General features: G+C 33.8%; 1 protein-coding gene across 4 annotated transcripts; it reads right to left on the minus strand.

Moving 5' to 3' along the window:
* Window positions 1-10,336, minus strand: LOC102605140 (eukaryotic peptide chain release factor GTP-binding subunit ERF3A-like). 4 transcript variants are annotated; one of them, XM_015306221.1, is made up of 18 exons: window positions 10,149-10,332; window positions 9,542-9,613; window positions 7,622-7,714; window positions 6,977-7,036; window positions 6,760-6,871; window positions 6,367-6,412; window positions 6,215-6,286; window positions 4,911-4,973; window positions 4,654-4,808; window positions 4,507-4,571; window positions 3,736-3,886; window positions 3,321-3,426; window positions 3,094-3,229; window positions 1,493-1,557; window positions 1,221-1,385; window positions 841-913; window positions 670-748; window positions 1-350 (listed from the first exon to the last, which is right to left on the minus strand). In XM_015306221.1, exons 6-17 carry the CDS (start codon window positions 6,406-6,408, stop codon window positions 690-692), a joined length of 1,152 nt encoding a protein of 383 aa, XP_015161707.1. In that variant the 5' UTR covers window positions 6,409-6,412; window positions 6,760-6,871; window positions 6,977-7,036; window positions 7,622-7,714; window positions 9,542-9,613; window positions 10,149-10,332; the 3' UTR covers window positions 1-350; window positions 670-689. The 4 variants fall into 4 exon arrangements, with proteins under 4 accessions (XP_015161707.1, XP_015161706.1, XP_006341553.1 ...); XM_015306220.1 differs by lacking the exon at window positions 6,977-7,036 and having other exon boundaries at window positions 7,626-7,714; XM_006341491.2 differs by lacking the exons at window positions 6,977-7,036; window positions 9,542-9,613 and having other exon boundaries at window positions 10,149-10,334.
* Between the last annotated feature and the right edge of the window lie 2,692 nt (window positions 10,337-13,028).

A 13,028-nucleotide genomic window follows, 5' to 3' on the forward strand; every position in this document is an offset into this window, starting at 1 on the left:
TGGAGATCAATGCAATCGTATTTCAAAAGGATTAATTGCTATGCATTCAGCTATAAGCAAAGGCCCAATTATCGGTATTTTTGTGCATATATAAGATCGACCAGCATGTAAAATGGATCATCTACCAAAATCAAGATAGATTCATACAGCACTGCGCAATAAAAAACAAGCACCATCATCGGATGGTACTATAAAACGACAACAGATACCAGAACCAATAGCACACTACGCAGACACTAAACTGGTGAACGTTTACGCATATAGCAGATCACATCAACTTAGCTCCAGGTTAATGCTGCAAAGGACCAAAAATTGTGTCTGCTGCCATCTAAGTTCAACTGACCTTTCCTCTGAAAACATTGTTCAAAAATAATAAATGTCATGCAAAATGATCAAGTCTCAAAGTACATCTCAAAAGCAAGTATTATTGAAAAGAAGAGACTTCAACAAAAACAATGTTTGATCACTTAAATCCAAAGTTCAACAACATACCCACAAGTGGAGTTTAGGGAGGGTAGAGTGTACAGGGGCCTTAAGGTAAGACCTTACCCCTGCCTCGTGGAGGTAGAGAGGTTGTTTCCTAAAGACAAAAGTTGGCAAGTGACAGATAAACTCACTTCAACAAGGAAACAACAGAAATTAGCACTGAAAAGAGAACAGGAAATTCACCTTTTCAGTTATCAAGTTGTTCACGCATTATTAGCAACAGTAGGAAGGGTGGTAACTTTCCCCACAGCAACAGTTTTCCCTGCAGATAGTGGCAGTCATTGTGATCCCATGTTGCAAGGTAGTGTATTAAACTAAAGCATGACAAGCTTACAAGGAAAAATGGTTCTTTACCTTCACTGCGAAGAGTGAACCGCCCAAGTTGTGGAAAATCAGAGAACTTCTCGATACAAATCAGATTATTCACCTGGCATGATTATTTCGGAAGATCAAGACCTAGCACACTATACAACAGAAGGTAGAAGGCAGAAATGAAAGAGGAAAAGGGGTTAGTATTATCCCATATGTAAAGCATCGCCGATTTTATCTTTACAGTTGAGGCTAGGCACATATTTTGGAAAGCATAAATATTTAAAGCTAGTGAAAATAAACATAAATTACAATAGTAGAGATACTAAAGTGACAGGTTTCATTATTGTGTATACATCAACTACTTTGCTCTCCCTTGTAGATAAATATCCCAAATGTCCATCCTACTCAAGTAGACAACTAACCTGAACACGACATAGAACGATTGCTCCGTTCTTCACAAACAAAGGTGTTTTCTTCATGGGCTTCTTTTTCTTGAGATCAATCTGCTGCATCAGTTCAACAATCTCGCATTCCTCAACAATAGCATGAATATGCAACACAGCCTTGTAGCCAGCAGTAAAAATAGCCTGAGAGAGCACACAATGTTTATTTAATCACAGATGTATGAATGCACTTACGCAAATCTGAAGCTAATTAGAGTGAATGAAAGGCTAGGTTTACGTTTGACCCGTACATTGTCCAACAGCTCCAAGATCTGTAACTGTGCAACAAACTCAGTAACTGCAGGTATGGGCTTTGCTGAAAGTGCAAAACTTATTAGATATCAATCTAAGCTTGAAAACCAATCTATTACGAAATTAGAGATTCATGTATGTGTACAGTACCTAAGATTATCCTCTTTACAGTACACAAATATCTGGATTAATTTCACTAAACCAGTATTATATCTCCAATCTTATTATAATTGATTCTCAAACCGGGTTAGTGATTTACTAATAAGTGTGGTACCTCAAAAAACCATCAGTAATTTTCCTCAAATCAAGTACTGAAACTGCATGACTTCTATTAACTCAACAAAAAATTATTTAAGGCAAATGAAAGAAATTATTATGTAATAAGAAAGGAATGTCTCATTAGATCATTTTATCTATGACTTGCCAACTTCAGTTCCTCACATGTTGGACCAGAATAAATCAAAAGCAAAATATGAGTCTCGTATATGTGATTAATCAAAACCTTGCTAACAGCAGATGTATTTTTCCATTAGCTCACTACATTAGTTTTTTGTTCATTTGCCTCGTTCACTAGAGTATTGCTTTTGTCCTGATCTTATATTGGTAGAATCAGCTCATTTGTAACATCTACTGTAAAAGACCAAGATCTAGGACTCGCTCTGGGGGACATCATTGTCTACGGATCAACTTAAGAAGAAAACTAAGATTTTTCACCAAGTTAAAGACTAATGAAAATTAAAAGACCATCCCATCATTTAAAAACAAATACGCTGACACTAAAGAGAATCTCTTTCTTTGGTCTTATTTGTACCCTTCATGTCATCTAAACAGAAACTGTCAGACAAACTGCAACATATACACAACATAGGTTCCACATATAACTTTATCGTGTACTCTTTGTCAAGTTCTGTTTGAATGAACGATCTTCTTAAATTCTCTAGGAGATATAATTCAGTAAGCCAGCCACACTGTTCCACAGGATGTTCTTGCACAAACACTAGGCTGACAGAAAGGTTAAGGGTGTCTGCTATGAAGAGAAAATATTTTGCTAGAAATAAGTGTTTTCTTTCTTATTTTTGGTGTTTCGCAAGTGAGCAGAAAATATCCAAGCATTTTATTTATAATTTAGGCAAACACTATGGCGGATGCGGTGGAGTGAGGGTCAGAGGGGACGGGGGTTGGTGGTAGAGGGTTAGGGGAGGGAGGTCTGTGGTAGTGTAGTGATAGGGTGTTGGGGGTGCGGAGGAGACAATCAACATGGTATGCCACTAATGGAACTTGTTTTCCGTACTTCCATTGGAGAAATCAGTTTTCCTAAGTAACTTGTTTTTCTACAGAAAATATTTCCAAAACATTTTGACTAACCAAACATGAAAAATTTGAAAAACATATGTTTTCATCCATAGCAACACACCCCAAATGCTACACTTTTCTCCTTCCAAGGATTCTGTTATAGTATATGAGGCATTCCATGTTTGTGAGAGGATAGTATTCCCTTAAATAGGTAACTGGTTAGCAATATAAAACTGAATCTCAAACATATATTACACAGAACAAAGAGAATGAATTCCATGCTATGGATAATATGGAGAACACATACCAACACTGCACAAGACAAAACCCGACAAAATGTCCTCTTCCTCGATTCCAGATAACCTAACTCGTACATTTTCCCCCGGATCTGCGTACCTAACTCTATCTTCATCACAAAATAGAGCAGGTACTTTCACAACAGCCTGTAAATCAACTTGTGTGTGAAATTCCTCAAGTATACAATATCACATATCTGAATACAGTTTAAGTGGAAAAGGTCCAAAAGAAAATGACCTTATTTGGCATCATCAACAAACTATCACCCTCACAAATGCTCCCAGATTCTGTTTTACCCATAACAACATTTCCCAGGTCTTTAAATTTATCGATAATAGGCATTCTGCAAGAAAGGGAGATTTAACACTTGAACAATTGCTAACAAGGGGAATAAGGAGGACAAAAATCAGAAGGTTCTGTTCGCTATCCAGTGAAGAAAATATGGAAGATGAGGCACAAAAAGTAGATGAGCCCTCTCACAAGAATGACCATATTCATACATAAATACACACATATAATAATATGTCTTATTTAGGACGAATGTTACAATATCTTAACCAATGTCATCAATAACTAGAGTGCTGAAAGTTGGAAGTACAGAGGGAGAAAACAGAGACATGAAGGTGCCAGCAGATTAGCAAAACTGAAGTACCTTAGTGGACCTTCAGGATCTCGGGGAGGAACTTCTACCGCATCAAGAGCTTCAATAAGGCATGGACCATCCCACCATGCGCATACTCTTTCCTCCACCCGAGTTTTCATATTTGAACCAAGGAGACCAGAGATTGGCAGGAACTGAACATCTGCAATCAGGTACAAAAAAATTCAGAACCAAGTGCAGAAATTAAACATCTGCAAACACATGGACTTTTAAACAAAGTAAAGAAACAGATTGAAATACAATTTAATGATGGGAAATAAGATTCCACAATCAGCATTCTCCTTTGATTATACCAAAAGGTGGTTTTCTATAAGGTATCATACAAACAGGAGGTATTGTTTCTGAAATGCTCATAACACAAGTGGCAGCATGAGAAACACTCTTTTCTTAGGTATGTCGAAGACTTTTGAAAAGTCATTTTATGTTTACTTCAATGGCCAGATTGACAACAAATTATTTGATGTTCGACATGAAAATGAAAATTTCCCATTATTTATGGGAGAAATGGATTGGGAAACAAGTTTTAGTGTTCTGACTTGGTTATACACTAGAAGCAAGATAAATTCTGATATAGATCAGCTTTTCACCTTTAAACTCTAATGAGAGGGTACAAAATCGTAAAAGGCCAGGTCATTTTACTAGCTACTATAGCAAATAGATTTTATAAGATGTTTCATTTTGGATTATAGGTTGCATAGATCATTAAAATACAAGAACTTCAGCCAACAATGATGTAATTTATGAGTAGATAATCCTCTTTACCTTTCTTTACATTGTATTGAGATGATTTTAAGAATGGCATCATTTTGGACTGGATATCGTCATACCTTCAAAAGACAATTGTTAGAAATTAATACCTAGAACAATTAATATTTCAAATGCCTGACGGAAACATAGATGCAAGAAGACCTTTCTTTAGACCAGACGACAGTAGGATCATCCATCTTATTTACAACAACAAGGAGCTTAGAAACTCCTAGAGTCTTTGCAAGTTGAACATGTTCACGTGTTTGTCCACCTCTTTCATATCCAGTTTCGAATTCACCCTTTCTAGCGGATATAACCTTCAGAATAACCAAATCAAAGATCAGTGTACACTTCCGAAATCCAGAGATAGAATTCATAAACTCCCATGGAGTCCAATGGCAAAAGGTAACCATTCGTACCAATACACCTATATCGGCTTGAGATGCTCCACTAATCATATTCGGGATGTAACTCTTGTGACCCTGGTAATAAGTGAAAATAATCAAAAACCGTAATGTAAACTGACAGATGACATGTTACACAATTGTCTCGCACATAATTGAAGTGGATACTGAACTTTACAAAAATGACATGTTACATAAATTATCATACTTGAGTCCTCAAATCAGGAGCAGTAAACTGAAACGATGTCTCTCTTTAAAGGAACTGCCTCATTCATGTAAAAATAATGTGCTAAACTTCTCTCCTTCAAACCAAGCAGCAAACTTATTGACATCAAAGGCTCAAAATCATAAAACTAGTAAACCTAAATGGAAGAAGATTTAACCGCCTTGTGACGAGGAATTGAAGCGAGGTCATGAGATATGAAAGGAGACAGGCATCAAGCTTCGTTTCATTTGAAAGATCAGAAAGGCATGCATAAATGATCACGTTAAATTTGATTTATCAGTATTAAACACTGTTCATAAATGTATGTCCTAGCTCCTTACTGCAATTTCTCTTTCTTTCCGGAAGGCCAGATGAAAGAACCAAGCATGCAGAGAATTAATCTGTGCAAGAAGGAGAAAGAAATTTTCACAGAAAAGGCTCTTTCATAAGTACCTAGAAATTTAATGAAGCTATGCACTAACCCAGTGAATCAGGAATAATTACATGTTGTGTAATTTCCCTATTGTGCCTAGCATTCCCTCAAGATCATGTTCAATAACCATATTCCACCAAAAATCTAACAAAAAAGTACATCTCTGTTTAAAGCTGTCTATGCTTCTCTTTTTTCCTTAAAAAATTGTGTTGTTTCAGACGGTCCACAAAAAGGCTTGACGTATGATATTCCATGTTTTAAAGATTTCTTACTAAGCCCCTGTGCACGAGCTCAATGATGGATTTTGGCATGGTCAAACTCATGCCAAGAGCTCTTTAGATATCCTTATGTTAAAAAAAAACATGGGGCAAGCAGCATTCCTCATCCACAATTAACTGGTTCACCTAGATTCGTAACTTGTTCTTGTATATAAAATATAAAAGGTAAACCAGAGAAGCAATTTGCAAGGGAAGTTACCGGGAATCTAAGATTGTAATATTGTTGTCTCTGTTTCAAGGAGAACAAAATTTGCACAGCAAGAGACTTCTTGTAGAAATTCTTATGTTTAAAAGCATGGGGCAAACATCAATCCTCATGAAAAGTAAACCCATTTACCTAGATTCATAACTTGTACTCCTATATACAAGGTAAAGCAGAGAAGCAATTTGTAAGGGAAGTTACCGGGGCATCCAAGATTGTAAATCTTGTTGTCTCTGTTTCAAAATGTGCTCTTCCTACCTCAACTGTTTTTCCCTGCACAGGAAATTGCAAGCAAGAAATAAACAAACGCAGTCTAACCTTACAGGAAAATAAATAAATAATCATAAGAATACCTTCGCTCTCTCCTCTTCATTTGTATCCATGATATAGGCCATATACCTAACAGACAAAAACAAAAACATAAGACAAGCTCTCTTCTTTTTTCTTTATCCCTTTTCGTTTAGGTAATTTGAAAGGCAGGAGAAGCTACAAAACTGTAAAACAACAGATATACAAGACAAAATGAAGTCCATAACAAAAATTCTACATGTGAGATCCCACAGAACCAATAATTTTACATCAAAAAATCCTTGGTATAGTCCAAGTCAATATTGACAAGAGAAATGAACATCCTAGATTATTTTTTTATCAAGAATAATCAAGCATCATAAATTAAACACACTGGCCTGACAAATGTTCAGCCATTAAAAAGTGCCAAAAATACAAGTTGAACACTAAAAGCTCACCAACTCTCTCTACTCTTATCCTTTGCTTCCTTCTCATACTTCTGGATAGTCCGATCATCAACTTGACCACTAAGAAATAGTATTTGTCCTCCAGCTGTGGACTTTCCAGCATCTGCAGTTGAAATGATATATAATAAGCCTAAGAGTCGTATAATTGTCAAAATTGGTTATGTGAGACATGAGCTTTGAGCTTTGGTAAATTTTCACCAAATTTTACATTAGAATCTATGAAGTTGCTTATCATACAAACTGCAAGTCCCCAGCTGACTCGGACTAACTGCACAAATTGGACAAACTAAAACTTGCTATATCCAAAATCCAGACATCACAGTTCCTCACTTCTATTTCACCCGTGGGACTTCTCGAGTTACTGCTATCAATGCAAGAATGAATGATTATCCCAAAAAAATGCAAGGATGGAAAGAGGAACAAAAACAATGCAGAAAGCTACCAACTTTGAAGCTCCCTAATTCCATAAGAACTAACTACATCACAAATGCACTCAAACACAACACCTCAACGCATTTGGAGGGCTGAGTCAAATATATCTGTCCCAGTTGTTTTCTTCAGTTTCTGGACAGACACAGCAAACATAGTTTCTTATGAAATAGATACACCAATACATTAGAATGAAAAAATCAGCTACAACATACGCCTACTGTGTCTTTTAAATTTCATTATTCATTAATATTGTTGGGTTCAAGTCTCAGTGTAAAGGGTACAGAAAAGTCTAGAATCATCCTTCGTTATACATTTTTTCTCTTCCTTGATATTTTAAAGAGCTGGATTTGGTGCTTCTAGAAAAAGATTATGATTATAAGAAGTAGGGACTATCATACAATACAGAATAATGAAAATTTACCAACATGACCAATGAATACAACATTCAGATGTCTCTTTCTATCAACTGCAACATGTGTTGGATTCACGTTTGCATTTGCTTCCTTTTTCAGGCCTGAAATCATTAATTAAATAAACATTTGGTACAAACTTCATAGTAGATTTTGCTTTAAATTATAAAATAATGTTTTCAGAAACAGATGAAAACATCTTAAATCTCAGCAATACACAAAAAAATTGAGTTATAAATGCAAAAACTGGAAAGTATAAATGTTTGGGTTGTATAACTTCTTGAATAGTCAAACAGCGGGTACATTCAAAATAATTGAAGGGAAAGGTGAACATTAGTGACAGAAATTAATTATTCATGTAAGTTTATATTATTTTAAAATAGAACATGAATGATGATATCCTATTCTCGCATATATTGTAACAAATCTGGCTGGAAGAAGAATACACTGAAAAGAAAGAAAAGAAACTAAAAAAGACAAGGCAACCGTTGCATACATGGTCTTCATATTCACAACGAAGGAAATACACGTGGGATTATGGAAAAAGTTAAAGAGTTAAAAAGGAACCATAGATGCATTTATGGACTTGATATACACAATGGCCACAGATTGCATATGTGGAATCGATATATGCAATGGTCATAGTTGCACACATGGAACCTACATTTGCAACTGAAAACAAAAGAAGCATAGTTGCATGTATGGAATAAATATATGCACTGGCCATAGTTGCATTTATTGAATATAATGATGTCTACTGCACATAATTTTCACCTTATTTCTTTCAACTCTAATTCTTAGAGAGAAATTGATATAGTAAAAGCTAGTTACTTTGCTACTTGCTGCACTCATGTGTGACAGTTCTTGTTCAGAGCCATTACTTTGTTTAACTAAATAGTACAAGCGAAAACGGTTTTTTAAATCGATTACCCCTCTACTATGCGAACATGATCAATTTTACCCTCTGCTATACTCTTGGTGCAAAAATACCCCCGACATTAGCCAAATGGCTCAAATATACCCCTCCTCTGTTAGGGCTGCCAAGGTGGACGCCCAATCTTATGTCACTGATATTTTGATGAGGTGGATGCCACATGGCATGTCACCTCACCACCCCAACCCATTTACCACAACCCCTCCATTTTATCTTCCACCACTAGCAAAAGATATACTCCCTCCATCCCATTTATGTGAGGTAGTTTGACTCGGCACGGAGTTAAAGAATGAAAGGAAGACTTTTAAAACTTGAGGTCCAAATGAATGATAGAAATTTGTGTGGTTGTAAATCATTTCATTAAAGGTAAAATAGACATTTTATAGTTAAATTGTTACTTAATATAGAAACGTGTCATTCTTTTTCTTTTTGAGATTAACTGAAAAGGAAAGTAAGTCACATAAATTGGGACAGAGGGAGTAGTACATTCAAAAATAATAAATGTCAACAGACAGCCAATCCATGAAAATAGTCTAGCTTCAAAGTTGTGAATGTAGTTTTTATTTCGTAAACTACAAAGCAAGAACTTTCAAAAACCCATCATGAAAGAGTTCGTGGGCTATTTTCAATTCTGAAAAGAAGATCTATCCAAAGGTGTTCAGTAGGCACCGAGAACCATGGTGCAAGGATATATGATTAAACAACGCCCAGAAAGTTTCAAATAAGAATTCAAATACGTAGAGAAGCAAGGGATGTCTAAAGATATAGAAGTATAGCCTTATTACCCTGCAATGATTGTTACACTAGCGATAGACCAAAAATCAACTCCTACTCAAGAAAATTGAAATGCCCTTAAATCTAATACACACACAATAGATACATGGGCCAAAAAAAAAAATAAGAAAAACAGAACATCAAAAGAAGCAATATTGTTATAGAGCATCACTTGAAAGCATAAGAAGCATTCACAAAGCACATCATTGAAATTGTTGCCTACCTCCATCAATTTTATCAGGTTATACAGCTTCATCAGGTTTGCCATCTTCAGCATTAGTCACCACACTATCTTCTGCTGACATTCAAGTACAAGCACAGACAAACACATTCACCATGTCTCCTTAAAGTAGAAACTCGTAACACAATCCTAAGTAACTTATTAGCTATATTAACTTCAGTTTTACTCACTATATAACAAAGTGTGTAAACTTATACTAGATGAATCAAGCTACAACTCCTTGATGTCTTCTTCAACATTATCTATCACGTAAACAACCAAAAAATTCACCAATCTATTAATCCAACAGAATCCTTCGCAATAATCCCATGAGTAATAATCATCCATAGATAAATCCAAATTGCTCTTGATATAATCTCTACTGTAATTAAAATACACAAATACGTAGCTATAAATTTTTTGCCAATTATGAAGATAGAGCGCATTTCCGAACTCCTTAAACTAAGGCAACTTATTAAGTTTACTTATCGACTTGGAACATTCAAATTTCACAGAAAATAAGCAAGTTCGAATCGAAATTGAACATGTAAAATAAAAAAACCCTAGGTCGATTAACGAAGGAAGATCGAAGGATTCACAGAGAACGTACCCATTGCGGTAAGCTGAATAGAGAAGGATTCGGTTAGCAGAGAGGAGCTAAATGCAGAGACCTGTAGTATTTTAGTAGTAGCGAAGAAGTTTAAACCAAAGTTGGCAACTCCTATATATTTTAGTGAACAAGTTTAAACGCTGTCCGCTTCTGCATTCACCACTTGTGAAAGTTGAAACCAAAATTGGTTTGGTTTTTGGGTCCAATACGGAACCAGGCGTGTCAAAATATTGGTTAATAGAGAAAATAAATATTCCCTCCGTCCCTAATTATTTGTTCACTTTGAATTGACACACATATTAAGAAAACAATTAATGACATAGTGAGTTTACCATTTTACCCCTATTAATTATGAAGTAAATGAAAAACTCTACATTTTTCAAAGTTAGTCGTTTTAATTGAGGATATAATAGGTAAAAAAAAATTGTCCTTTCTTGACTTATCAAAATGGACAAGTAATTAGGGACAACTAAAAAAAAAAGTGGACAAGTAATTAGGGACAACTAAAAAAAAAGTGGACAAGTAATTAGGGACAGAGGGAGTAGATTTAACTAGAAAAATTTGTACAACTAGATTATTTAAAATTTAATTATGTGTAATGTTTTCGTAAGTATAAATTGTGAGATAAAATAATTTTAAAATTAATTAATGACTCAAAATATAAATTAAGTTAATTTCAATCCCAAAATTATTGTCCTTCGGGCTAGGCATAAAGCATCGAAAATCGAATTATCGAATCGATCGAATTTTTTGGTGATTTGGTATTCGGGAGTTAAAGTTTAGAATTAGGTATTTGGGTTCGGTATGAGATGTTAGTACCATTTGGTATTTCCTTAATATCGAATTATTATTTAATGAAGATCATATATTAACATACAATTGCTTATTAGTACACGTCCAAAGAGAAAGTTAAAGAAAAAACATAAGCAACCCAAACACACATGTCTTTTAGTTATATTAATTTGATTTTCTTGATGTCTTCATACTTGTTGATCTTCTATTATATCGTGTTTTCACATAAAAAAATAGATATGATTGGAGTTTGTAATACAATCAGCTATAACTTCAATACGGTATTACCAAATACCGTACCGAACTGAAGTTTAATTTATCGATTACCGAATTATCTAATCGAAATTTAAAGTTTTAATATTTGATATCTACTTTTAACTATCAATTATCGAACCCAAAATTTAAAAATTCCAAATCGAATACCAAACGCCCATCCCTATCCTTCTCCACGTACCAAAATTGCATTTAACTTTCTTTTTATGTTTACAAAAATGCATTCATAATTAGAATGCATATGACAGAGAATTCTAGTTTCTTATTCTTCTAGTTCCTTGCTATCTAAACTGATATGAACACCTTGAATAGTAGTTGTGTTGAGGATTTGAACTCCATAATGGTAATTTTGTTGTTTTATATATGACTAACTTTATATTTATATTTTCCAACTTGCCCAGCACTCACATGTTAGGTCATATAGCTAGGCAAAGTTATATAGACAAAAATTATATATGTTAGCTCTAGTGACTTACGCAGGATTTTTTCTAAGCAGTGTCACTATTAAAGGAACAAGAATGGCTCAAGAAGAAAATCAATGAAGGTTTTGTTTTAGGCCACCAAAAGTTTGAGATCCAATTAATAGTGAATTTTATGAAAATATATTTTTCTTAAAAATATAAAATTTTGATTATTTTTTTAAAAATAAAATAAAATTTTCTACTCTTTTAATTAGATAATATATTTAAATTTTAAATTAAATCATTCACATCTTCATATTATTAAATAAAGTTTTATACAACATTATTCAACATGAAATTGTATTGCAAATAAATGATTATAATCTTTAAAAAAATATGAAAAAAAGAACATATGATCTTGTTGGAATGGACCTTGTTGAAGATATATGATCTCCTTTTTTGATCATTTGGGTGATATTTTCGAATAGATAATTTTTCCATCAATCGGCAATGAACTTAATTAAATCAATTCCTTCACTTCGTAGATATTTTATTTTTGACTCATTAGCTTGTTCTTCCAAGTTAGTTGAAGCTTGAGTCGTTAAAATTGGCTTTGAACGATTGTAATTTTTTTTAGAATAATACCTCTCTATTAAATTTAGACTAATTTAGACTTGTATGATGTAATATGCACATTAGTAAATTGCAGACAATTTTAATCATTGAATTCTAAAATTTTTCATTGTAACAAACAAATAATAAAAAATAAAATTATTATTATGAACAAATAAAAATAAAGATTCAAGCACATAATAAAAAAAAATAGAATAGCAAAAAATTACTAACAATGATTGATGAACAAGAAGAGAAAAAATTGAACAAACTCACAAGTCAGAAATATACAAATACAAGGATTTAAGGAGTCAACACTATTTTTATTTAACTATAATTATAATTGATAAAGGACTCAAAGATTTTGAGTTTTATTTTAATTCTTAAAAAAAATAAATTGAATGAATTAGAGTGGATCGGTAGGTTTTTAATGAAGGGGACCTATTGTTTTCAATTTAAAGCAAAAAATTAATAAATTTAAGAAAAGAAAAAAAAAACGCGAAAAAAAAACATGAATAAAAACGGAGAAAAACGAAACACCCCCATATAGGGGATCGAATTTGAGACCTCGTGCCACACCTGCGGCGCCTTTACTATTTAAGCTGGGACGTTTTGATATAAGCAATGTCCTTTCAATGCTTTTAAAGCTTATTTTTTATTTTTTATTTTTCTTATATAGGTATATTCCGTAAAAAAAATCGATGAAGCTGTGTCACGTGACAAACCATAGGTATAGGTGAATCCTCCCCTGGTTAGCTCAACTATTCATAAGTTATGACATATAAGCAAGATTCAATACTAC

Source organism: Solanum tuberosum, unplaced genomic scaffold (assembly GCF_000226075.1).
Source record: "Solanum tuberosum cultivar DM 1-3 516 R44 unplaced genomic scaffold, SolTub_3.0 scf00026, whole genome shotgun sequence".
NCBI lineage: Eukaryota > Viridiplantae > Streptophyta > Magnoliopsida > Solanales > Solanaceae > Solanum > Solanum tuberosum.